Genomic DNA, 24,962 nt, shown 5'->3' on the forward strand with positions numbered 1-24,962 from the left:
GAACTGCCTTTGGAGTGGTGTGAAGCTTAAACATCGCTGTGAACTAGGCATTTAGATCAGTGTCTGGTACATAAGAGATATCCCATAAGTTTGGGCTAGTGTAGTTATTCTTTTATATTAATTATAATTTCTGAGCTAATTCTGGTGGTGCATGCCTATAATCTCAGCACTGGGGAGGTGGAGTCTTCAGGAAGGAGTTTGAGGTCATCTTCAGCTACACATAGAGTCCAAGGACTGCCTGGATTACATGACATCCTGTCTCAAATACACCAAAATATACAATACTTCTGAATTCTTTCGCTACTTGTCAATATTTTTCTCTTACAAGTATGTGCGTGCATTGTTTATATTTTAATTTTCATTTTGTCCTTAGTCATGAGTATCTCTATTTTTCTACAAGGCAATTTAATGGTTAATTATACATATACATACATACATATATATATATATATACATACATACATACATATATATATATATAATGAGCTAATTATACTCACTGCACAGCATTATTGGGAGTATTCAACCAATTCCATTAAAAATACATCATTTGGGGCTGGAGAAATGGATCAGCAATTAAGATCATTGGCTGTTTTTCCAGAAGACTTGGGTTTGAGTCCCAGCACCCACATGATGGCTCACAACCATCTGTAATTACAGTTTCAGGGGGTCTAATGTTCTCTGCTGGTCTCCATGGCACTGGGTATGCACATGGCACCCTGTGGTGGATTGAATGAGAATGGCCCCTATAGGTTCATATATTTGAATGCTTTGGTCTGTAGTTGGTGGAACTGTTTGGGAAAGATTAGGAGGTGTGGCTTTGTTGGAGGAGTTGTGTCATGGGGGTGGGACTTTGAGGTTTCAAAAGCCCACACCATTCATTCCCAGTTAGCTCTCTCTCTGCTTCATGGTTGTTGTCTCAACATGTGAGCTCTCAGCTACTGTACCAGGGCCATGCCTGCCTGCCTGTCCACTGCCATGCTTCTCTGCTGTGATGATCATAGACCCTACTACCCTCTGGAACTGTGAGCCCCAAACTAAGTGCTTTCTTTTGTATGTTGCCTTGGTTATGGTGTGTCTTCATAGCAGTAGAAAAGTAAATAAAACACACCCATGTACATACAATTAAAAGTAAGTTAAAATACATCATCTGTACTTTCTTGTTATTCAAAAAAATACCATGGTCAATCTTTTTTTTTTTTTTTTAATTCACTGAGTCTTTGCAAGATACAATACTATACTACATGGGAGAGTATGCCTTCTTAGAGTCACCAAGTGCTACTGCACACAGTCCAGGGTGCCCTTGACAGGGGCACTGTGCGAGCCGTGGGAGCATGTGTGGGATGGCAGTGTTCACCATGAGCTGTGATTCCCTTGTTAATAGTTTCCATCTGTTTCCTCCGCACTTTTCAGTGTCTTGACTTGGGTACCACAGGTGGATAAGATGCCGATTAAGAGCAGCCCCTGCCCTTTCTACCTTCCTGACACAGAGAGGCAGTTAGGCCCACCTGAACATTTTCCAAATGACTTTTGAATTGCCTCCGATACTCCTTGAAAAGAAGTGGGTGCCGACAGGTGAACAGTGAACGGTTCAGTGGGGAGACAGATCCTCTCCCAGGAGTCAACAGTGTTGTAAGAACTAGTCAGGCAGTCTGTGTGCTGGTCTCATAATGGGAGGGATATGATGCTCTTCTGAGTGCTAGTAATCTCCAAGAAAACTAATTTCTGACATTTTGGGAATGACATGGGGTTGGTTAGTGAGTAGTGAGGAGGCAGGGTATGGTTCTGACTTTTGCCTTCTGTGGGCTTAGGTTTTAAAATGACACAATGTCATTATAGATAAGAGTCTGCTGGGAGCCTGAAGCAAAGACCCAGCCTTTTCTCCTTCTATGGTACTCTCAGACATACACTGTCACTTCTGACCCTGACACCCTCTTAGATCCTCGGATCCCCTAAGGGCCCTGGCCAGCACTGTTCCCACAGGTAGTGTTTAAGGTGGACAGTCTAGTGCAGAGGTTGGGAAACCCTCCTTACAGGGCCGGCTCATACATACTTAGGCTCTACAGGTGTCTCACAGCTGCTCAGCTTTGCTGTTGCAGACCAGAAGCAGCCACAGACCAGACATGAACGTAGAAGTCTCAATCTGCTCTTGTTTTCTATGTGCAAGTGATATGCCACTGAGCTACACCTCCTGCCCTGTGTTCCAGTAACATTTGATTTCTAGCCATTGAATGTCGGCCGTGATGTAATTGTCATGGAGTATGAACTCGAGTGTCTTTTGATATTTTTCCCCCCAACAGTTAAAACATAGGAAAGTCATCGAGATCTCATAGACTATATAGAGACAAACAAGTGACTGGATTTGGCCCACAGGCTAGAGCTCAGTCCTGCCGTACTATGGCCACTGCTCTGTCGGGTTTTGAAACCTCTCCTTCTCTTTCCACTAGCGGAGGCAAGAATACCCTTTGCAGAATCTGTACTCTCGACACCTAGTGTCACCGAGAAAAGCTGGCACACCCACCCAAATGAGCCATTAGGGTGGAATCACACAGTGCCCCCCTTCTCTTTTTGTGTCATGGCTTATGTGACATAGTTTGGATGGATGGGTGTTATAAATGGCTCTGGAAAGTCATTCCCGGCTTCAGCAGCGTTTTTAATGAGCAGAGAGAGACCTGAGCGAGGCTGAGAGTGAGTTTTAGGTGATCAAAGACAGTCGCATCTTTTCATAGGCCTGTGCCTCAGTGTTCTGCTCCAGCATGAAACTGAGAGTCAGGGAGAGGTCTAGATAATCAACATGAGGAAGTGGTGTCTCAGGAAGGTGCTCAGACAGAGCACTCTGGAGTGTAAAGGGGGTGAGCAGTTTTTGCTTCTCTGTCCTCAATATATTCAAAATGAAAATAGGAAACCACTTTTTATACATGCATGTCCTTAAAGGAAGGTAACTGACCTCTTTCATAGGTGTAGTGGTTTGCATGGGATGTTCCCCGTAAGTCCCAGACATCTGAGTACTTGATCTCCAGGTGTTGGCAGTTTGCAGAAGATTAGGAGGTGTGGCCTTGCTGAAGGAGGTGTGTCACTGTGGGCAGGCTTTGAGGTTTCCAAAAAGTCATGCCATTTTGAGTTAGCTCTCTCTATTTCCCATTTTCAGTTTGAGGTGTAAACTCTCAGCTGCTGCGCCAGCCAACATACCTGCTGCTTGCTGCTTCTTGATTCCCCATCATGATGGACTCATCCCTCTGGAACCATAAGCCCGGATGAACCCTTCCTTCTATAAATCGCCTTGGTCATAGTAGTTTTTTTTTTTTTTTTGAGACAGGGTTCTCTGTGTAGCTTTGGTGCCTGTCCTGGATCTCGCTCTGTAGACCAGGCTGGTCTCCAACTCACAGAGATCTGCCTGGCTCTGCCTCTGGGATTAAAGGCGTGTGCTACCACCGCCCGGCTATGGTGGTGTTTTTTAATCACAAACACAACAGGAACCAGAACACAAGAGAGCTTTCTTATGCTTGTAGCACTAGCCTTCCCTGCTGTTAGACCCAGCTCCAGCATGTCACTCAACCTGTGGAGCAGAGGGGTCACCAGAGCTCAGGCTGCCTACATAATTTAGTTTGTCTGGTGTCTTAGTTTGGGTTTTTATTGCTGTGAAGAGACACCATGACCACATGACCACGGCAACTCTTATGAATGAAAATATTTATTTGATGGGGTTCACTTACAGTTTCAGAGGTTCAGTCATTATCATCATGGCGGGGAGCATGGTGGCATGCAGGCAGACTTGGTGCTGGAGCTGAGAGTCCTACATCTTGACTCAGAGGTAACAGGAAATTGGCTGACTGACACACTGAGGGAAGCGTAAGCAAAAGAGACCTCAAAGCCCACCCCCACAGTGACACACTTCATCGAACAAAGCCTCACCTCCTAATAGTGCCACTCTCTTTGGGGGCCATTTTCTTTCAAACTCCTATAGTTGGTTTGACAGATGCAGAGATTTTGGGGGTGCTGGTCATAAGAGCATCATCACTGAGCTGCCAGATGAAATGCATACAGTAGGAGGATGAGAAGATCAAGGGACAGTTATGGGGGCTGGATACGAGGCAGAGTTGCTAAGATTCCTTCTCAGGGGACATAAACAATAGCCATCCTCCCTCCTAAGGCCCCAGTAACTAACCAAAGCATGATTCCTCCAAAGTTCACTGTAGGGAACCAATGAGTTTATTGAGCTTCCTTACAGTGTGTAGGTGATGGACGGGTCACCTGCAGGGGTGTGAGTGTTCTTCCCCCAGCAGGCCACACCTGGAAAGCGTTTACTCAGCAGGGATGAGGACTTCCCTCTAGTGGTATAGATGGAGCCCCCTCCTAGTCTTCCCTGCCTCTATACTCTATCCCCTACCCAAGGTAGAGGTGCTGTAACAGATAGGAGGGACTGGGTACTTAGGTGAGGGTCTCTTCTCGGATTCTCTGAGAGAGAATCTAAACAGTCTACAAACTCAGTGGGGTGATCCTTCGGACCCAGGAGCAGCTGAACTCCCCAAGATGGCTATTTCTTGGCTCAGAGGAGAGTCTCTCTCTCTTTCTCTCTCTCTCTCTCTCTCTCTCTCACACACACACACACACACACACACACACACACACACACACACACGCTAGTAAAGAAGGACCATCTTAACCACAGCTGGCAGAATCATGGGCTGGTATCGGCCAGGGGCATAGTGGGATGTGACTGGTTCTCCTTTAGACTTTAGAACTGCGCACATGGGTGTGAATGGCTGGTTCTTCTGGTTAACTGAGGCTGTCGATGAGCAGCCTTCTTCTTTGAGACTCCAATTCTCCTACTGTAAAATCGGAGTAATAGGCCCGGCATGGGCTTAAATTTATAATCCTATCATGTGGGAAGCTGAGGCAGGAAAATCACTGTGAATTCTGGGTCAGGTTTGGCGTTGGAATGAGACCCTGCCTCACTGCCTCTCAGGAGGAATAATAAACAATTTCCAACAGTGAGGAACTGTACCACCATGAAAGGTCGGAGCAGAGCTCCTGGTCTCCAGGGAGTGGAGGGCTCTGTTGCTGTTTGCTCACGCATCTGTTTCTTTATTCACCAGCATTCACTGTTCTTTGCGATTTCCGATGGAGCTCCACCTTGAAATAGATGCTTAATCATTTCAAGGATGGCATCCATGAGTTTTGTGATCAGGACAGAAGAATGACAATAAACATGTATTTATAGGCATATGCTAATAGTGTGTAGGGGTATAGTAGGTACTTGAAATAAAAAAAAAACCTTTCTGGCTAGTAAACACAAAGAAAATTACCTCATTTTATCAAGGGTCAGGAAAAATGACAAAATAGAATCATCTTCCTTGCATTTACAGAGGCTAAGTTCCAAGTCCCCAGAGGATGCCTGGATCTCTAGATAATACCAGACTCTACGATGGCTAGGGAGTCTACCCAAAATGCAGAGGTACCTCAAAAAAAGAAGTACTGGACCCCAAATATCAGTAGTGCTGACAAGAGCTAGCCACAGGGGTGCAATTTCATGTAGCCACAAGGGAAGAGACACTGAAGTGTCTGGTAAGTCACAGCAGAGGTCACTGTGCAGTTCTCAGCCATGATGGAAGGGATCTGTTGCTGAGGGACGGGATATAATGAACCTCCATTAGTCAGGTCCACTGGAGGCCAGAGCAGGCCCCGGATGAACGAACTTAAGCGGCATGCTTTTTTTCTCCTGGGGTCTCTCTGTGTCAATAGACGATAATACAGGCTATGTAGGTGATTAAAACTTTTTAACTTTTCCAAACCAAGTATGATGGTGCACACCTGTAATCCCAGCTTCAGGAGGCTGAGGTGGGGAGGTAGTAAGCTTGAGGCTGGTCTACTCTATAGAGCAGCACTTTGTTTCAAAAATAAAATGAAATGAAATGAAATGCAATAAATAAAATAATTTTAGTATTCACATTAGAGACAGGTGAAATTATATATTTAGTTAAATATTTCTAAAATGTAATTATTTAAAAATGTAATCAGTATAAAAATATGGAGGTGGTGTGTGTGGCCAAGTTTTTAGAATTTTCTGTGTATTTTTACAGGACAGCTCAGTGTGACCAGTTAGTTGTATTTCAAGTGCTCAATGGCTACCTACGGATGTCAGCCATGGTATTGAGCAATGTGACTCTGGAGGTCCCTGTTCCTACGTCTCCACGTGCAACAACTTACCTTGTACTCTCTGGGGCCCAACAGCATTGCTAAAGCTCATAAATTCTGAGAACAGTACATAATTGCTGGGGTATTCCCAGCCTCTTAGAGACGATGCACGTGTCGTAGGACGAAGAGCAGCTGGCGTTCCGTGTTGTCTGTATGCTAACCTTCTACTTTTCCTTCTCAGGTGCCTCATCTCCAGACATGGAGCCCAGCTATGGGGGAGGCCTTTTTGACATGGTGAAAGGTGGTGCAGGGAGGCTATTCAGTAATCTGAAGGACAACCTGAAGGACACCCTCAAAGACACATCCTCTCGAGTCATCCAGTCTGTTAGCAGGTGTGTACATTCTTCCGGGGGAAGCTGGCGGAACCCAGGCTTCCAAGGGATCTGGCTCCTTGCCAACTGCTTATTGGACTCACATAGTGTCAGCTTGGTGACATGATTGTATTCTCTGACTGAAACTGAATGTTAAGTCCCTTTGGAGCTATAGGCACAGTCTATGGTGGGACTGAGCTCATTAGTATGTTGGTGTGGGATGGTCACCATCTTTGGCTTTACGAACATCGTGGGTTCTGATGCAGTATCTGTGCTTATAAACTATGTGGTGTAAGGCAAGGTAATGAATTCTCTGATAGGATTTGTGTCTGAGTGGCTTGGGGATTAGATCAGATCATGCACAGGCAGTCTGTGGATTGCAATTGAAACTGAACTGTCGTATCCTGCTAGTCCTTCAACATTTATTTAGTGGGGGAAGTTGATTGCTCTTCCCTTATATGAAAATTCTTACATAAATGATGTAGTAATTTTTATATTCTTTAGAATTAGAAAATTATTTGTTTATTTTTGGTTACAATATGAAGTTTTGAGTCAGAAATCAAATGTCAAATCCAATATATTTATTGGCATTTTAATCTTGTTTCAAAGGCAAAATTTCCTGTTTCTTCTGTTGTTTAACCGAGACTTTGGTAGGAGGAGAAAAGAGACCTTTTGCTTTTTCTCAGCCTCTACTCACTCTCCCCTTAGCAGTTCACAATTAGGAAAGAGCGTTCCGGCGGGTCAGACACTCGGAAACCGTCGGTGTTAGGAAAGACACAGCAGTTCTATTCTGAGATCGACACTGCTCATCAAGGGGTGTGTGTAGGGCGGCAGCACGCACAGCTGGGTGGTGTAGCCAGAGGCTGTGGGCTGCCTTCTCTCAACGAGGCCTCCTTGTTAGAGGAAAGAGAGTGAGGAGAGTTCAAATATGCCCGCTGGACACAAGTGCTCCAGTTCATGATGTTTCAGTGGAGACAGAAATCTTCACCTATTCCGATTGCTCTAATCCCCTCTCCTGTCTTGCTTTCAGCTACACAAAGGGAGACCTAGACTTCACTTACGTCACCTCCAGAATTATCGGTGAGTGTCTCACGTTCTTCAGCGGCTCTTCAGTGCCATTCATCCTGACAGCAGATGGGTTTAACCCCATTCTCTTTGGTTGTGACCTCTCCTAGTGATGTCCTTTCCTCTGGACAACGTTGACATAGGATTCAGGAATCAGGTTGATGACATCCGTAGCTTTTTGGATTCCAGACATCTCGACCACTACACAGTATACAACCTGTCACCCAAGTCTTACCGAACTGCCAAGTTTCACAGCCGGGTAAGGAATTTCCACCCCGGGGAAGGATTCTCGAGGACACTGTAGCGTCACTATTTGCATGGTTGAGGGTATTTTTGCTCTTGGGAGATGTCCGTGGGGCCCTTGTCATAGGCATATGAGCCAAGGAACTAGGAAATCTGGCCCCTTCTAGCCACAAACTCTTGCTGTGAAATATTCTGAATGTTTTGCTTAGGTGAAAATACTTACAAGAACATGTGCCCATCAGTGAAATACCATTGGAGCTGGGGGCTCAAAGCATTTGTGGTTGCTTATGAGGCTCAACTTAAAAACTGAACTAACTGCACAGGGTAATGAACTACTGTTTTGCTGTAACACTAATGATGCCTTTGATCTTCCTTTATAAGTCTACATGAGTATCAGTATGAGGTAGTTAGACTGGTACAGACAGACTGTTTTTAAGAATAATATATTTTGGAGGCTGGCAAGTTGGCTCAGAGGTTAAGACCATTATCTATATATAGACAAAATGCTCAAACGGTTAAATTAAAATAGTAATATACTTGTGACATCCTATAAATGAAGGATAGCATGAAGACATCTTTACGGTAGGATTGGTGATACCATCTACTGTATTTTGTAAATTAATTTTTCTATGAGACAAAGCCTTGCTACATATCCCTGGCTGGCTTGGAATTATCAATATAGACCATACTGGTCTTGAACTTGCTGTGAGACTGTTGTTTCTGTCTTTCAAGTTCCGGTATTATACACTTGCCCTTCTACACCTCACCTCGGTAATACAATTTCAAATATTGATAATGGAAAGGGCAGCAACCAACATTTATAAAGTATTTACATGGCATGGAGAAGTCTGCATGCAGCACCACACACAGCAGAACAGAAAAGGCCCAGAGAGATGGGGAAAGTTGCCCCAAACCATACAGCCAGCAAGTGGCTTTCTGCTTCTGTTTTTGACCATCAGCCTGGGCTGACATTAGAAAAGCTAGATCATCCTTTTTAATTTTAATTAGCCTTTTAAAGAAGTTTTTTGAACAAGGTAGAAGACTATTCTTAGTTTCAGTCTGGGCAGGGAACTGTGGGAGCTGGCTTAGGTTTGAATCTGACATCATGCCTGATACTTTTGGCTTCTGAGTTCTTGATTGACTCACTAAAATAAAGCTTTGCTGCTCTCAGTCTGTCTGTCTGTCTGTTTGCCAGCCTGCCTGCCTGCCTCTCTCTTATTTTAAAATGTTTGTGGCTTATCGTTTAGATATGATTGGTTCTATAACTTCATCTGGATCTATTAATAAATAGGAATGACTTTTTTGCATGGACATTAAGGAAGTGGAAGTTTGGGGCTCGTGAGATGGCTCAGTGGTAAAGGTGCTTATTGCCAAACTTGACCTAAGTTCAATACCTGGAACCCACAGAAGGGAACTTTCACAAATTGTCCTCTGACTTCTACACATGTGCCGTGGCATAGATGTGAGCACACACATACACAAAATAAATAAATAAATGTTTAAAAAGTGAAGTTTGATTTTGGATATGCAAAGCAATGGACCCTCACTTTTATGCTAGAACATATTTTTGCTTAAGGTTCTGGTTGCTCTTGAAAATCTCTGGGTTTAGTCTCCATCTGTCCAACCCACAAAAGCATTATTCCATGAACTCTCCCAAATCTCTTTCTGTCCGAACAGTCAACAAGATATGGAAGTTTTATTAAGGATCTTTTCAACATGATCTTAGAACATTCTTGAACTTCAGTGTACCTCAGAATCATCTGGAAGGTTTGTTAGGCACCAACTTCTGCTTCAGTCAGATGGGAGTCGGGCAAGGAATCTGCATTTCTAACAACTTCCTGGGCACTTCTCCTGCCCTGGCTGTGGGGAATTCCTCTTTGAGAAGCACTCACAAGACCATTTGGAAGCTGGTATGACCTGTCGTCTCAGCACTTTGGAGGCAGAGGCAGGAGGTTAACAAATTCATGGCTAGCCTGGGCTACACATCAAGTTCAAGAACAGCCTGGGCTAAATAGCAAGACCCTATCTCAGACAGACAGATAGGCATGCAGGCAGGCAGACACTGACAGATAAACAAATAAAAACCATTTCAAAGTGGGTGGATTGAAATTGCCATTCTGTTGATAAGAGTTTTACATGTCATTCTTTAAAATCTATCACAATAAACTAACCTTCCAATTGTTATTTCCTCTATCATATAATTCCAAGCAAGTGACCCTAAAACATTAATGGAGCCTGATGTTCTAATGGAATACAACTGTCTTTTTGCTTATTGAGGAAGGGTCTTGCTGCATAGCCCAGGCTGGTCTTGAATTTTCATTCTTCCTGCTTTAGCTCCCAGGGGCTAGGATTGTAGGCATGCAGCACTACCCTGAAAGTATTTGGGGCTGAGTTTTCTCATTTGGAGACTAAGTGAATGACATTGTTTTCACAACTGAAGGACAATGGAATACCCCAAAGAGTGTTTCATAGAAATTTCATTTGCTTTTGGTATATTTGTGAGAGCCTCAGTTTCCTACTGAAAGTAAGTAAATTTGTAAGATTGACAATAGAAGCATTTATACATATGAAGATAGGCTTGAATAGCTTTTTTTCAATAGCCCCCTCCCCGTGTTGTGTGTGTGTGTGTGTGTGTGTGTGTGTGTGTGTGTGTATGCAGGAACATGTGGAAACCAGAGGCTGACATCAGAGCATCTTCTCCAATTGCTTCTCCACCTTAGTTCTTGAGATATGGTCTTTCACTGAACCCAGAGCTTGAGGTCTCAGCTAGACCAGCTGGCCAGTGAGCTCCTGAGACCTGGCATCCCCTCTCCTCAGTGCTGGGGTGATAGATGCATGCCACCGTGTTTGGCTTTTATATGGATCCAAACTCAAGTTCCCATTCTTTACACTTTACCCACTGAGCTCTATAAAGGTATTTATAAAGAAAGGCACCTAATAGTGTAACTAAAGCTCTTGCTACTGGTCTTAACTGGCAAAAGAGAAGCAGAGATTACATACTGACCATCTATCCTGGCTGCTTTCACTTGCCCTAAGAGGAGCAGGGACCTTGTTTATTTTATTTGATATACAGGACAGTACCCAGCATGGCTAATAAATGTTTCCTAAAATAACAGATGTGCCAAGAAGTCTTAAACATTGTAGCTATAATGGAAATATTTGGTTCTTGCTGTCAAAGCACTTAAGCCTAGTTGGAGAGAGAATGCAGGGCGTTTTAAAGGTGAATGTAAGTAGTAACTATGGAGCCTGTGGAGGTGCTCAGTGCTGGGAGACAGACATGTGGCTGGTCCTGAAAGCGGGACACAGTGTAAGTGGAAGAAATGGTGTCGTTTCCCTTCTAGGCAGAGTCAGAATGTGTCTTAGAAGGCTCATCATGAAGGCTCTGCTTCTCCAGCTTCATCATTCACTGTCCTTCATCACTAAAGTCTGTGTACCTGTCAGGGATGCACAAATGATGTATACACACATACACACTCACACTCACACACAGTACTTTCGCATGAACTATACTTTCTCTAAAAAGTCATCTGAACTTTAGGCCCTCCACCTTTTCCTCTGCTGGTCTTTTTTCACTAAGGGGAGGTTTCATACCCTAGGCTTTTACAATTCTTTCCCATACTGTGGGTGACATGGCATCCATAACTCTTCCCTGAGAGTCCCAGCAGAGTTGGTCAAAATGGAACCGGACCTGCTGCTGACGTGCGTCTCTCAACCTTTAGTTACAGGATTTGGTCGCCAAATTTGGTTCATCTCTTTCCAAGGTAATTGCCCGTCCCTCTCAGCACTGGCTCTGTGAACTGAGTGGCATCTCACTGTCACATACTTAGACAATCTGTCTTCTTAGTTCTCATTCTCCAGGCAATGAGGACTAGAACCATGCCTTCCTGCTTCCAGGTTAGTGAAGGGATAGGTCTGCTCCTAAACCTAAACATCAAGGCACTAAAATATCCATTTAGGATTGCAAAGGAGGTAAAATGTTTTTATTATTATTTATAGAAAATATCTACCCTTGGGGATTAAAAGTATCAATTAAAAGCTGTCAATGACATTTAAGAGAGCATAAGATGAATTGGCTAAGCCAAATATTATTCTTGAAAATTATTTACTTTATTATGACAAACACTGATAGATACACTGTATATTTAGATTAATTGGTGGGCTGCAGAGAACTTAAACCAGGTGTTTGCACTTTTAAAAACATTATGGGAAAATGTATATAGCAATGATTCCATTTTAACCACTTAAGTATGTAATCCAGTTTATCTAATTGCACTCAGCAATGTATAACCATCACCGCTATCTAGATCCAAACCTTTTTTTAAAATCATCCCAAGTGTTAACATTGCCCCCCACCCCACCCTCGTGTGTGTGTGTGTGTGTGTGTGTGTGTGTGTGTGTGTGTGTGTGTTTGGGTTTCTGCACAGGTTTGTAGCTATGCCCTTTAATATCAAGAATCTTTGCATCACTCATCTCTTGGTAATACTGTAGGAAAATACAAAACTCTGGATGACTAGAGATCAGGTCTAACCTTGCCCAGTGTTTTGAAGTTCTGAGAATGCCAATCAGTGCTGCCCAGGCCCACCTTCTCTGTCCACCTGTGAAGGATGTTACTGGGAACGTCTTGCTAGCAGTATAGAAACCAGTCATCCAGTTGTGTGTTATTTTTTTTAAACTCTTCCTTCATGTGGATTATTTCCAAATCTTGTAGGACTTAGTGTTTGCCTTTGAAAACAGTCAGTGTTTTGAAGGTGCGTTAATGACTTGGATTCTTACAGGGCTCCTGACGGCGAGCCAGGGTCTTTCCTCCTTTCTTCCAGAGCTCACTGAAGAAGTCCTTGTAGCTCCTGGCTATTTCTGCTTTGCTTTGAGGTTGCTGAGGAGGTGGCTGCAGAGGAGAGAACTTCCCACTTTCTCTCTTTGGTCCATCCGTGAGTGTCTGGACAGGAAACAGGAAGGTGGAAAGAGAGCCCGGACTGGGAGCCAGAGGCTCACATAGTGCAGTTACACAGCCTTTTGTGATCTGAATGTCTCCACCAAGGTGAAGTACAGCTACCACCTGACAAATGCGTTATGGAGCTATTGTTAATAACCATAGCAGGGCATCACAGTAGAATTTGTTATTTTTATTGGCATGAGATCCTATAATATACACAGATTTCAAGCTTTAAAAATACCTTAGGCTCATCTCTCAGTTGTGCCTTTTACTGAACAAGACATCCCACTGCTACTTGAACTCAGTTCTCTTTCGTATAAGATAAACACAGCAGCCAAGTGTTGTAGTGTTTGTCTTTAATCCCAGCACTCAAGAGGCAGAGGCAGGGGGATCTCTGTGAGTTCGAGGCCAGCCTGGTCTACAGAGCGAGTTCCAGGACAGCCAGGGATCTTACACAGAGAAACCCTGTCTCGAAACTTTCCCTTGTAAAAAAGATCATTATGACAATAACAGAACCTGTCTCACAAGTTCCCATCCTCCTTCCCTCCAGCCCTCTCTTCCTCCTCCTTCCTCTTCCTCTCTTTATATCAAACCCAGGGCCTCATGTACAGGAGGCAAACATTCTACCAACTGAACACCGTCCCTAACCTACACAAGCAGTCTTTTACCATGTGCTTATTGTAAGAAAGAAATGTGATTAGTAGTGCCTGGCTTGGAGTAAGCACCCGGTAAATGGTGACCAAAATTAACACTGGTAATAATAGAATATCACAATTGGTGACTGAAATACTCCTGTCTTCCATAAATGATGAACTGATCAGGAAACACCAGATAGGGTGTGCCAGTCTGATGCTCCACTTCACTGTTGACTCATGTGCTTAGCACACTGTGGTGATATTTTGTTTGTGCTCTAACAAATAAAGCTTGCCTGGAGATCACAATGTGGAGCTAGCCACTAGTTAACCATAGAGGCCAGGCAGTGCTGCACACACCTTTAATCCCAGCACTTAGGATCTCATGCCTTTGATCCCAGTACTTGGGAGGCACACACTTTTAATCCCAGCACTAGGGAGGTCGAGACAGGAAGTGATATGGCTGGGTGGAGAGAAGAATATAAGGCAGGAGGAGACAGGAGCTCACCCCTTTCAGGCTGAGGAGTTGTAGAGGTAAGAGGTGACTGTGGATGCTTTACTTCTCTTATCTTTCAGCATTTACCCTGATATCTGACTCTGGGTTTTTATTGTTAAGACCAATTAGAATTCATGCTACAGCATACCACTTAGGAGATGACGATGCATGGCATCCAGCTTCAGCCCTGCAGTTGTCTTGACCTCTTCTTCTAGTACCATGGTGTGCCTGGAGCTGACATGGTATCCTCTGATGCGCAGTGACTCCAGGAGTGTTCAGGGAAGTTGAAGATGCTGCAATGAAGTGTCGCACAGTCTAGGATCATACTTACTGTACTGAGTGTGACCTAGAGCATCACAGAAAGCCTGGCACTGATCAAATTCCTAATTTGGTGGGGAGGTATTTATGTCCTAATGTTTTTCCTCTTTTAGACAGAACATGTTTTTTTAAAAAATTCTAATTATGTGTTTGCCTAGTGCTATGTAATTATATATCAAGTAAAGATATAATTACAGAGCACTTTAAATTAATATTATTTGCTTGATTGATTTAATGATTCTAGGGCTGTTAGCCTATTGTGCTAAGAACAATTTAGCCAGCTTTTAGCTGAGATGCAGTTCAGATATTGACATGTGATGTGTGGGTGGTTAGCATACAGTTTTTAAAAGCTTTAAAAATATTGCCTCAGGAAAAAATCTTGTATTTTCACTCTGTTGTAATCTAAAAAAAAAAATTTCCAACAAATTCAATCTGCCTGTTCATTCTTAGGCTATACATGTAGAGGCGGGATAGATGGCTCAGATTTAAGAATTCAGTGCTGAAGAGCACTTGCTGTTTTTGTGGAGGGTCAGAGTTCATCTTCTAGCACCCATGTGGGACAGCTCACAACCTCTCAGCAACCCCAGCTCCAGGGGATCTTATGCCCTCTTCTGGCCTCTGTGTGTACCCACACGCATGTACACATAGTGTAAATAAAAATGGAATAAGTCCTTTAAAAAGATATTAGACAAATCCTGTTTCAAAAAAAAGTGATTGCCAAGTGGGATTTATTCCTTTAGTTTTTATTTGTTCGTTTCCTCAGCGGCAACCCACGGAAGACAGACACCCAAGAGTGATGTTACAGAAAAGGGAAGCCATGCTTTCTTTTTCCATGGAACTCAGTAGCTAGGGAGGGAGACAGAAGAGTCAGTCCAACACAGCTGACAGGAAGTGTGCCCTAATCATCACAACAATCCTCGACTACTCCCTTGCTCTCAACCCCCAAGAGAATGGAAGTTTGGGACAGTTAGTGCAGTGGTCAGTGGTGACTGCAACATGAAAACCCACCCTGAATCTGTAACTGTGCTGCTGTCTTACTAATAAAAACTGGGATAGGTGAAAACACTCCAGGACATGGATACGACCGTGATTGGCTCTATCTGTGAGGGTCAGTGATAAGAGAACATTGAACTTGGGCTTTGAAGGGGTAATGAAGTTTTCCAAGGGTGAGAAACACCACAGACAGAAAGCAGCATCGACAGATATGTATTTTATAATCCCCCACAGCAAAATTCATTCTCCTAAATTTTCAACCATTTTATTTGGTAAGTCGTTTCTATTCCTTGAGGAAACATCGGTGGAGAGTGCAGTTGGGAAGTGAACAGTGGACCGGATAGCTCTGGATTGTGTTGGTTAGAAGGTGTTAGTCACTGTGGAGTTTAAACTGGCAGGCCTGAGCTGGCACCTCCTGGACCCTTGGGTAGTGATGTGAAGTGTTTCACACACTTTGTTTAACATGCCACATCTGTTGTTCCCAAAGGGTATAGAAAATTGGGTAACCTGGAAGTTCCGCTTCACCCACAGTCATTGTATTGAAAAAGGGCTGCAGATTAACAAAAAAAGAGCAGGCTGCCTTGGCAGGCCAGAAAGGGAATTCCCACCTTTGCTTTTTGAAGTGAGCACACACAGATAATTTCCTGTTCATATTTTTATGAGTATTGTCTGGTGACCAGGAAAGGGCCAATCAGTGACAGTCCTTTCACCGCCCTTCCCAGTGTCGAGCATAGGGAGCTGGAGGTGTTTGAGTTTTCCTAGGCCAGGTCTTTTTATACCACATAGCACACCTTGTTGACGTCATCCCTTTGAATCCATCCCTCTATCTGGTCACTCAAGCCACAAACATGGGTGTCACCCTTAACACCTCTCTTAAGTACACTCTTCTGCACAGCCACTGCAGCCACGTGAGCACTTACTAAGACTTGCCTTTTGTCTCCTGGGTGGCTGAGGTGGCTTTGTACCCCATTGCCATTGAGCTAAGGGGCCACCATCCCTTCCTTCACCTCCCCACCAGCTTACTGGCCCCCTAATTGATTCCTTTGCCTCCTTCTGTTGGAAAAATGCAGATCCCAGAGTGAGTCTTTCAAATAGCCTCCTCTTCCTCCTCCTCCTCCTGGTGTGAATGTACGTGTGTGTGTTTGGGGGGTGAGGTGGGGGCTGAGGCTGACATTGAGTGTCTGTTGGCAAAGGGTCTCTTGATAGACCTGAAGCTCATTGGCTAGCTGGCCCAGGGGACCCTTTATCCTCTGGCTTTGCCATCTGGCTGAGTTGGGCAATGGCTGATCAGTAGTTTTGTGGGTTCTAGGGACCAGATCCAGTTCTGGTCTCCATTCTTGTCCACAAACACTTGATCCGTTGGGACATCTCCTCCATCCTCTTGTTTAGGCCTCCTGTGGTCTGCCCTGCACCCAGGCTCTTACCACACAGGCTCACTGTTTTCAGTCTGATCTCAGAGCTTTGCATTGGCAATGGCTTGGTAAAATAATGATTGCTAGAATTTATTGATCAACTTGTATGTGTCAGATACAAACTAAGCCCTGACAGTACATTCTCCTGTAATACCGACAGCTGTGGAGGTAGGTCCCCATCCACCACATTCTATGAAGAAAGAAAGGGTTAAATATGTAAAAGTTTACCCAAGTCTAAACTTCTTAATATTAGATAGACTAGTAAATATGTAGTCAGTCAGGGCACATGCCCTGCACTGTGAGGTCATCCAGCCGGTGCTGCCAAAGCTAATGGATAATGATCAAAAGACCTGGGCTTAACAGTGTGACTGTAGACAGCTCACCTCTGAGAGTCAATTTTCTCATCAACAAAAATGTCATCTAATCAATACTTGTCTTCTTTGATTGCCATATAGATCAGGCTAAGCAGTGTCATGGTGGGTCTCCAACACATCCAATATATATGTTAAATGAAGATGAGAAATAGTTCCCCTGTGGAAAAAACTGAGACACTTAAGTCACCCTGGCTCACTCTGCAGGACTTTTCATGTTATAAGGAGAGCTTAGATGAACATAGAGACCACAGGATCTAAGAGAAACATCTAAAAGAAGGATAATAGAAACTGAATTTTATGGTACCTCAGGCAATAAAAAATTGTCTAGTTAACTTAAAATGTATTTCTAAATGTGTTTTAATAACTTCAGTGATACAGAGTTATTTAATTAGAAACAAAAACAAAAAACTGTTGTATTAAGTCAGGTTATCCCACCTGTAATTCTATTACTCAGGAGGCTGAGGCAGGAGGATAGTGGATTTGAGATCAGGTGGGCTATGTACTGAGACCATGTATTACCAAAATGACTGTGTGAAGTTTCTCTTTCTGCATCTAGATCCTTTTTCCAACTCTGCCTGTCTGCAATGAAAGCTCACAATGCTACCTCCATCAGTGGTGTAACTCATGATTTTGGAGATCTTAACAAATTATTACATTAAACGTGTCTTTCTGCATTTAGATACTGTTCCATACATGGAGAGAGGACAGGATGCCACTTCCAGAAGTTCCGTATGATGCATAATTATGGAGATGAATTGATGGGAGAATTCATTTTCTCTCTCCATTTCTTTAGGTCTCGGAATGCAGCTGGCCCATCAGGCAGGCCCCGAGTCTACACAACCTGTTTGCTGTGTGTCGGAATATGTATAACTGGCTGCTACAGAATCCCAAAAATGTCTGCGTTGTCCACTGCTTGGTGAGTGTTCTTTGGTCCTTCTGAGGGTGGGGCTTTGGAGAAGTATAGACGGCTGGATCCAGAAGTGTGATGACATCTGAGCTCAACAGCATTTACTGAGCCTCTACTTAGAGGTAGAACAATGCCAGGCAGGTAAAAATGAAGGAAGAGAAGAAATGATTTATTACTGTGAACACCTGTTTTATTTGTGCTCCCCCCGCCCCCCAGAGGAAAAGCAATTGAGGGAAGAATCTGTTATTCTTGGTGGTGTTTTATTTTGTTTTGAGATGAATTCCTACTACGTAGTCCAGGCAGGTCCTGAATTCATGGCAATCCTCCTGCCCCAGTTTCCTAAGTGACTGGATTACAGGTGTTTGTCACAGAACCTGGCTTTATTCTTGGCTTTATGTTTGAGTGAGAGTGGGAGAGGTCTGTGTTCACAGTCTACATAATGCGGGGGTTCTAAAATGTGCCGAGTATCTTAAAAGAGGTAGGAAGAGAGTTGTGGATCCACGGGTAAAAATGCTTTGTATGGATAAAAACTGAGCTTTGTATGGATAAAATGGATAGAAACATGTTTAATTTCTCAACTAGTTGTATTAAAATAAAACTAAGAGAAAGTGACATTTACGCCCTTGTGAGTAGTTTTATGGCCCAGCTGTATTTCCAAATAATTCCCAAAGGATTTGTTGGCTTGGGTTCCCTACAGCTCCTTTCTCCAGCCCTTCTTCTCAGGCTTCTTAACTGTTTCTTAAAACCCAACTTCCAGCAAAACTTTTCTAAACCTTGGGTGTTTTCCACAGTGCAGACATCCTCACTGTGCATCTAAACATGACCTGTGGCATTTAATACATAGTGTCACCCCAGGCCGTTCCTTACTCACTCCCCACTGGACTGTCCTCTTTTGGGAAGAAACTTTCTTTGAACTTTGACACAAAAGATCTGAGCGAGTGGCTGTGGATACGAACACATAGAGCTCGAGCATAAGCGCTGGAAATAGTCCATTCTGTCTACAAACATCAGTCAGTTTGTGTTGCTGTTTGTTGTTTTGTTTTGCTGAGGCACTGGATAACTTTCCTGTCCTTAAGAGCCAGCTGGCTGAAACAGAGAAGACAGTTGAAGAACCTTTTTATATTTCTGTTTCAACTCCCAAATACTTGGCAAGCCATACAGAACACTCGGTGTCTGTAAGCATTTATCGTCAGAGGCTGTGGGGCTTGCCTTTTAGAGGCACAACGGTCACTCAAAGAACAGATTGCTTTTAGGGCCTAAGCAGCCTTAAGTGCATTGGGGATTTTCACTTCAATTTTTTTTTTCTAAAAGTTTAGAGAGGCTAGAGGCTTCCCAGCTCTCATAATACAATCACAATGAATTAAAAATTCAAGGCTTTGTGGATTCATCTGAGTACTTAATTGCTATGGTCACTACAGTGACCAAAATCAAGGGACCTGGCATGCAGGTGGAGATGTTTCAATGGTGAGCATACTTACTGTGAACTTTTGGTCACCCTAAACCACCCTTGTGGATCCCTGGCTTCTTGTTATCATGTACAAGTTCAAGAAAGCCATGAAAGAGGGCTGGAGAGGATTCTCAATGGTTAAGAGTACTTGCTCTCCTTACAGAAGACTCAAGTTCAGTTCCCAGAACCCATGTCTGGTGGCTCACAGCTGCTTGTTACTATAGCTCCAGTGATCCAATGCCCTCTCCTGACCTTAGGTACCAGGCATGCATGTGGTACACGAACATATATTCAGGCAAAACACCCATGCACATAAAAAAAAAACATAAATTAAAACAAGAAGGATGACATGAAACGGGGCTGGAGAGATGGCTCAGTGGATTTCCTCTCTAAGGTGGCCTTGGGTGCAGCTGCAGGCTCTAAGCATCCTACCTGTGTGAAGGCCATGAAGAATCTCAGAGGCCTATGATCAGTGCCTGGAGGAGGTGCAGGCCAGCTGCCACCTTTGTGAAAGGCTTGGGCAGCGGTCCGGCACCTGTTACAGACTGCTGGCCAGTTACGGGTAGCTACAATGTTCAGAACATCTCCCTGACTCCCCGAGGTGTGGATTCTTCCCTAGGCAGCATCAGCAGCTGTGCTTGGAGGCAGACCTGTCATCTTTCCAGTCAGTGCCATTTCTTATGGAGCTTAAATTAAGACAGTTCCAGGGATGTGAGGTGTAAGTAAATCCTAGGGCGGGGTGGGGGGGCAGTAAGAATAAATACTCTATGAAGAGGAAGAAAAAGAGTCGACAAAGGATCGTTGTCTGACAGGTTGTTCTTAGCATCGTTTATAAAGGATATGCGTAAATGAGTCAGGAGGACTTGACTAGGCTGGGGAAAGGAATGGAAGCTATGCATTAGCCCTTCAGTGCCCTCCTGGGCATATAGATTTATTTAAAATAATAAGCCTACACTAGTCTGCTGTGGGATGTTCTGTATGGCAAATGTGTTGCTAATTAGTCAATAAATAAAACACTGATTGGCCATTGGCTAGGCAGGAAGTGTAGGCGGGACAGGGAGGAGAATAAAGCTGGGAAGTGGAAGGCTGAGTCAGAGAGACACTGCCAGCCGCCACCATGACAAGCCACATGTGAAGATCCTGGTAAGCCACGAGCCATGTGGCAAGGTATAGATTAATAGAAATGGGTTAATTCATGATAGAAGAAGTAGTTAGCAAGAAGCCTGGCACGGCCATACAGTTTGTAACCAATATAAGTCTCTGTGCTTACTTGGTTGGGTCTGAGCGGCTGTGGGACTGGCAGGTGAGAGAGATTTGTCCTGACTGTGGGCCAGGCAGGAAAACTCTAGCTACACTAGTCCTTTAATAAAAAGTAAAACTTTAAAAAAAAAAGACCTATGTGATAGATACAATGAGTAGACATACAGCTAAGAGCTATGATCCATTAAGAGTGGCAGGGAGGCTACGTTCTGGAAAAAGTGATGAGTAAGGAAACTGTTTCTCATCCCCCACCCCCTTTCTATGTTCAGAACAGGGACATCAAATTATGGAAGCATGTAGTATAGTTCTAACTCCTTTACTCTGTCTTCTCTGCAGGGGGACAAATGTCAGGTTATCAGGGACAGCTGATGAGATAAAGTATTGAGGTAGTAGGATATATAGCCTTGCACTGCCCCAAACTGGCCCGTCTTCAGGATTTCAATCCTGTGACAAATCCTGACAGCATGTGGAGAAACAGCTGTGGGTTCCCCATGTTCTGTGGGAAAACAGGAAGAAGAGGTGCTGGGGGAGTAAAGAGAATGCCCCACCCAAAAGATGGAGGGGGGTGATCCCGCAGGACTATGGGTCCACAGGAATAAGTCAAATGAATCTGCACATATAACTTAAAACTCTTAGAAAAAAGAGAAGCCCAAGGATCAAACCAACTAAACATTTTGCAGTTAGGCAAGTAGACTACTTGGGAAAGGTAGTGTGTACAGGGTTCCAGCTTCAGAGTTCCAAATTTCTTTGGGTTAAAAGGAAGTAACCTGGGATGAATTATTTGATTTTCAGCTGGGTTATGACTGAATATCTGCTTGGAGCAGTGGGTGATTAATAGACCAACATCCTTATGGGTGAAAGCTTTCTTTGGTTATGCTTAAAAAGTCGACAGCTTAGATGAAGATATGGAAAGCAAGCTTTATCAGTTTTCTTAGAGTTGGGATGGTCCCAGAATGAACTTGGATTTGAAATGTTCTAGTGAGCTGGAGACATGGCTCAGTGCTTAAAAAGATACGTTCTTACAGAGCGCTGGAGTTCGGTTCTCAGCACCCACATCAGGCAGCTCACAACTTCTATAACTAACTCTGGGCATGTGGACATCTTCTGGTCTCTGCAGGCATCTGTACACACACACACACACACACACACACACACACACACACACAATTTTTTGAAAAAATTCTAAGTTTGGTTGTTTAACAGAAATAATGTGAAACATAGGGTCAGTGTGTAGCTAGATCTAAAAGGAAATTAAGCATAGCTGTCTATCTTAGTTAGGGTTTCTATTGCTGTGGTAAAACACCATGACAAGAATCAACTTGGAGGAAAGTGTTTATTTCAGATTACAGTTAGTTCCATATCACAGTCTATCACTGTGAAAAGTCAGGGCAAGAACTCAAACAGGGCAGGAACCTGGAGGCAGGAGAGATTCAGAGGCCATGAAGAAGGGCTCTTTAGTGCCTTGCTCCATGGCTTGCTTGTTCAGCCTACTTTCTTATGGCACCCAGAACCACCAGCCCACAGGTGGCATCACTCAAAGTATGCTGGGTCCTCCCATATCAACCATTAATCAAGAAAATTGCTCCACAGGCTTGTCCACGGGCCAGTCTGGTGGGGGATATTTTCTCAATTGAGGTTTCTGCTTCCCAAATGACTAACTTCTGTAAACTGACATAAAACTAACCAGCCCATATGAGTTTAGCAGGTCATTTGAGAAAGAACTAGGTGTTGAGGGACTACAAAGTTCAATATGAGCATGTATACTGTGACATGAGGCATTTGTACTAGTGTGGCCTGGAGTTGGGTTAATCAAAGTAGAGTGTCCACACTAAGGCAAGTAGTGTTTCTTCTCCAGTTTGACCAGAGCTCATTCTATGCCTTGCTTTTGTGTGGGCAGTACACTGAAGACTGATATGTTAGGTATGTTCAGAGATGTGCATTCCAAATGATAACGTCTTTTAGAATGGAATTCCAAAGCAGGAAGAATTGCAGGGATTGGGCTGGCTTTAATCTGGAATCAGAAGTGCTGATGGAATGGGAAGGCGTTTCAGATATGTGAAGGGCTGCCTGAGGAAAAGGAGTGGGCTTCTTTCTTCCTGGAAGGAAGAATAAAGATAGGTTGACTAGAAGCGGTAGAAGAAAGGTTGGGTGTGGTGGCCCACACCTTTAATTCCTAGCACTTGGTGGACAGAGGCACGTGGGTCTTTGAGTTGAGGCTAACGGGTTCTGTTTACACGTGAGTTCCAACCAAGGCTATGTAGTGAGACTGTCTGAAAAAAACCAAAGAGATCGTGGAGGAGCAGACTTTATCACAAAACACATAATAGGAAACAGTTTGTAAAACTTGAAGTCGAAGTGGCTTTTACTTATTCTAGGAGAGGCTTAGTTACCATCCGTCAGCTGGGTTTCTGGATGTTGTAACAAGGAAATCATAGACTGAGTGACTTAAATGGTAGAAAGTTTGTTTCTCATGGAGAATGTTGTAAGCCCAGCTTAGACTGTTTGCAATCTAGTAAATCTGCCTCCTTCCCAGGTGACACATAGCTGTCCTCTCCCAGAAAGGGAGAGGACAGAGAAAGAATGCATAAGGGCCTGTCCCTCAAGACCTAATTATACCAGAACCCCAATCTCCAGTCCCAATGCCCTTACATTATGAATTAGTATTTCAATACATGAATTTCAGAAGGAGACAATCAGTTCATAACACATTGATTTGTACAATGAATGAAGTTTTTTGTATTAATAAATGTACAGTTTGGGTGGAGAACATATACTGCATATTCCAAAGGTAGCATCTAACCCTGGGCTCTTCATTTCCACTATTCATTACAATACCTCAAGTCCAGAGTTGTTCCAGTTCTCAGAAATCATATGCAAGTGGAATTTCTTTTGCTGAGCCTCTTGGGTGAACACAGTTTTATCCTAAGAAAAGTCTTTCCTTGCTGCTTTCTGATTTCACGTCTGGGACAGATTTTTGGTCTTGAACAATTCCGAAGTGAAAGGCATCCATAATTAGGCGATTTCTGCTTTCTCTCTTCTCTGCAAGAGGCTTTCCCCAGATGTGATGTTTCTGACGAGTTCTTGGTTCTTCTTTGACAGGATGGACGGGCTGCGTCTTCAATTCTGGTTGGTGCTATGTTCATTTTCTGTAATCTCTACTCCGCTCCTGGCCCTGCTGTTCGATTGCTCTATGCAAAGCGACCGGGAATTGGACTGTCCCCGTCCCACAGGAGGTACAGTGATGGAGGTGCAGTGTGTGGTTTAAGTGGTGCCCAGTACTGTGGAAGTTTCGCCTCGTGGGAGCTCTCTTCCAAATTCTTCTAATTGATCTGGTGTTATCCTGAACCTTGATGACAATTAAAATGGATGAGAATATTGAATTTCATGCAGGTTCATGAACCTTTACTTGAAAGTCTGCGATTTTAAAACCAAAAGAAAACTAAAAAAAAAAAAAATGCTATTGTTTACTTAATGAAAAAAAAATAAAAATAAAAAGGAAAGGTCATGACTGTTTCTAGGTATGGTGGAGGAGAAAGTTTATTGTAGATAAAAGGGAGAGCATAGCCAGAGGCAGAGACTTCTGGGAGAGTCCAGAGAGGCATGACCAGATTGAGGGGGGCCATGTGGGGAGAAGGGGAGGGAAATAAAGAGGAGAAAGGGGAACCAGGTGCAGCAGCTGAGAGGGCAGAGGTACAAAAGGGGCTGGGGAACCAAAGTGGCTGTATTATATAGGGAAGAGCTTTGGGGGAAGGACAGCTGAGCCCCCGGGCTGGAGGATTCAAGGGGTAGTGGGTGGGATATGCTGGCTATATCCTGTAAAAGGTAGGGACTGAGGGATCCTGGGAGAACCTGGTGGCCTGGTCCTCTTTATATGTTACACAGGCACCTCAGCCATTTGTCCTGGGGTTGGGGACTTAACATTTACTCTCCTCCTTTAAGAGGAGAGGGAACATGAGTGAGAACTGGACCGAGAAGGCTGCACTAACTCCAGTCTAGAAATACCCACTGAATGTAGCCTGACCATTCTCTCCAGTCTGAGCTTTATTAAGATGCAATGGTGATCATTGCATGAAAATGCAAAACTGTAGAGAGAATATGTGTTTTAAAGCTGAGTTTTTCTTATGGCTGAGACATGGAGGTTTAATAGATAGGTATAGATTATAATAATGTGAAAGTGGCTTTTAAAAGGAAGCCTATTTTTAGGTAGCTGATTTATTTTCTTCTCTAGAGTTAGAATTAGTTTCTCTGTTCTTACTTAAATTTCATCTCCTCACTTCTTTGGATAAAATTCCCAATAATACATTCTAAAGTTTACCCAAATCTTCCTTGGCTGCCATGCTTACTGTGCTAAATATAATCGGGCTAGCGTTAACGCT

At 43.6% G+C, this 24,962-nt stretch overlaps 1 protein-coding gene across 1 annotated transcript in view; it reads left to right on the plus strand.

Moving 5' to 3' along the window:
• The window catches only part of Dnajc6 (DnaJ heat shock protein family (Hsp40) member C6), a 121,186-nt gene that overhangs the window by 68,230 nt on the left and 27,994 nt on the right, over positions 1-24,962 (plus strand). Inside the window, exons 2-6 of the mRNA XM_059254579.1 lie at positions 6,377-6,527; positions 7,537-7,586; positions 7,682-7,830; positions 17,766-17,888; positions 23,686-23,819. Of these exons, the coding sequence (XP_059110562.1) occupies positions 6,394-6,527; positions 7,537-7,586; positions 7,682-7,830; positions 17,766-17,888; positions 23,686-23,819 (590 nt within the window). The 5' untranslated portion in view covers positions 6,377-6,393. The remainder of the gene's footprint in view (positions 1-6,376; positions 6,528-7,536; positions 7,587-7,681; positions 7,831-17,765; positions 17,889-23,685; positions 23,820-24,962) is intronic.

This window comes from Peromyscus eremicus, chromosome 2, assembly GCF_949786415.1.
Source record: "Peromyscus eremicus chromosome 2, PerEre_H2_v1, whole genome shotgun sequence".
NCBI lineage: Eukaryota > Metazoa > Chordata > Mammalia > Rodentia > Cricetidae > Peromyscus > Peromyscus eremicus.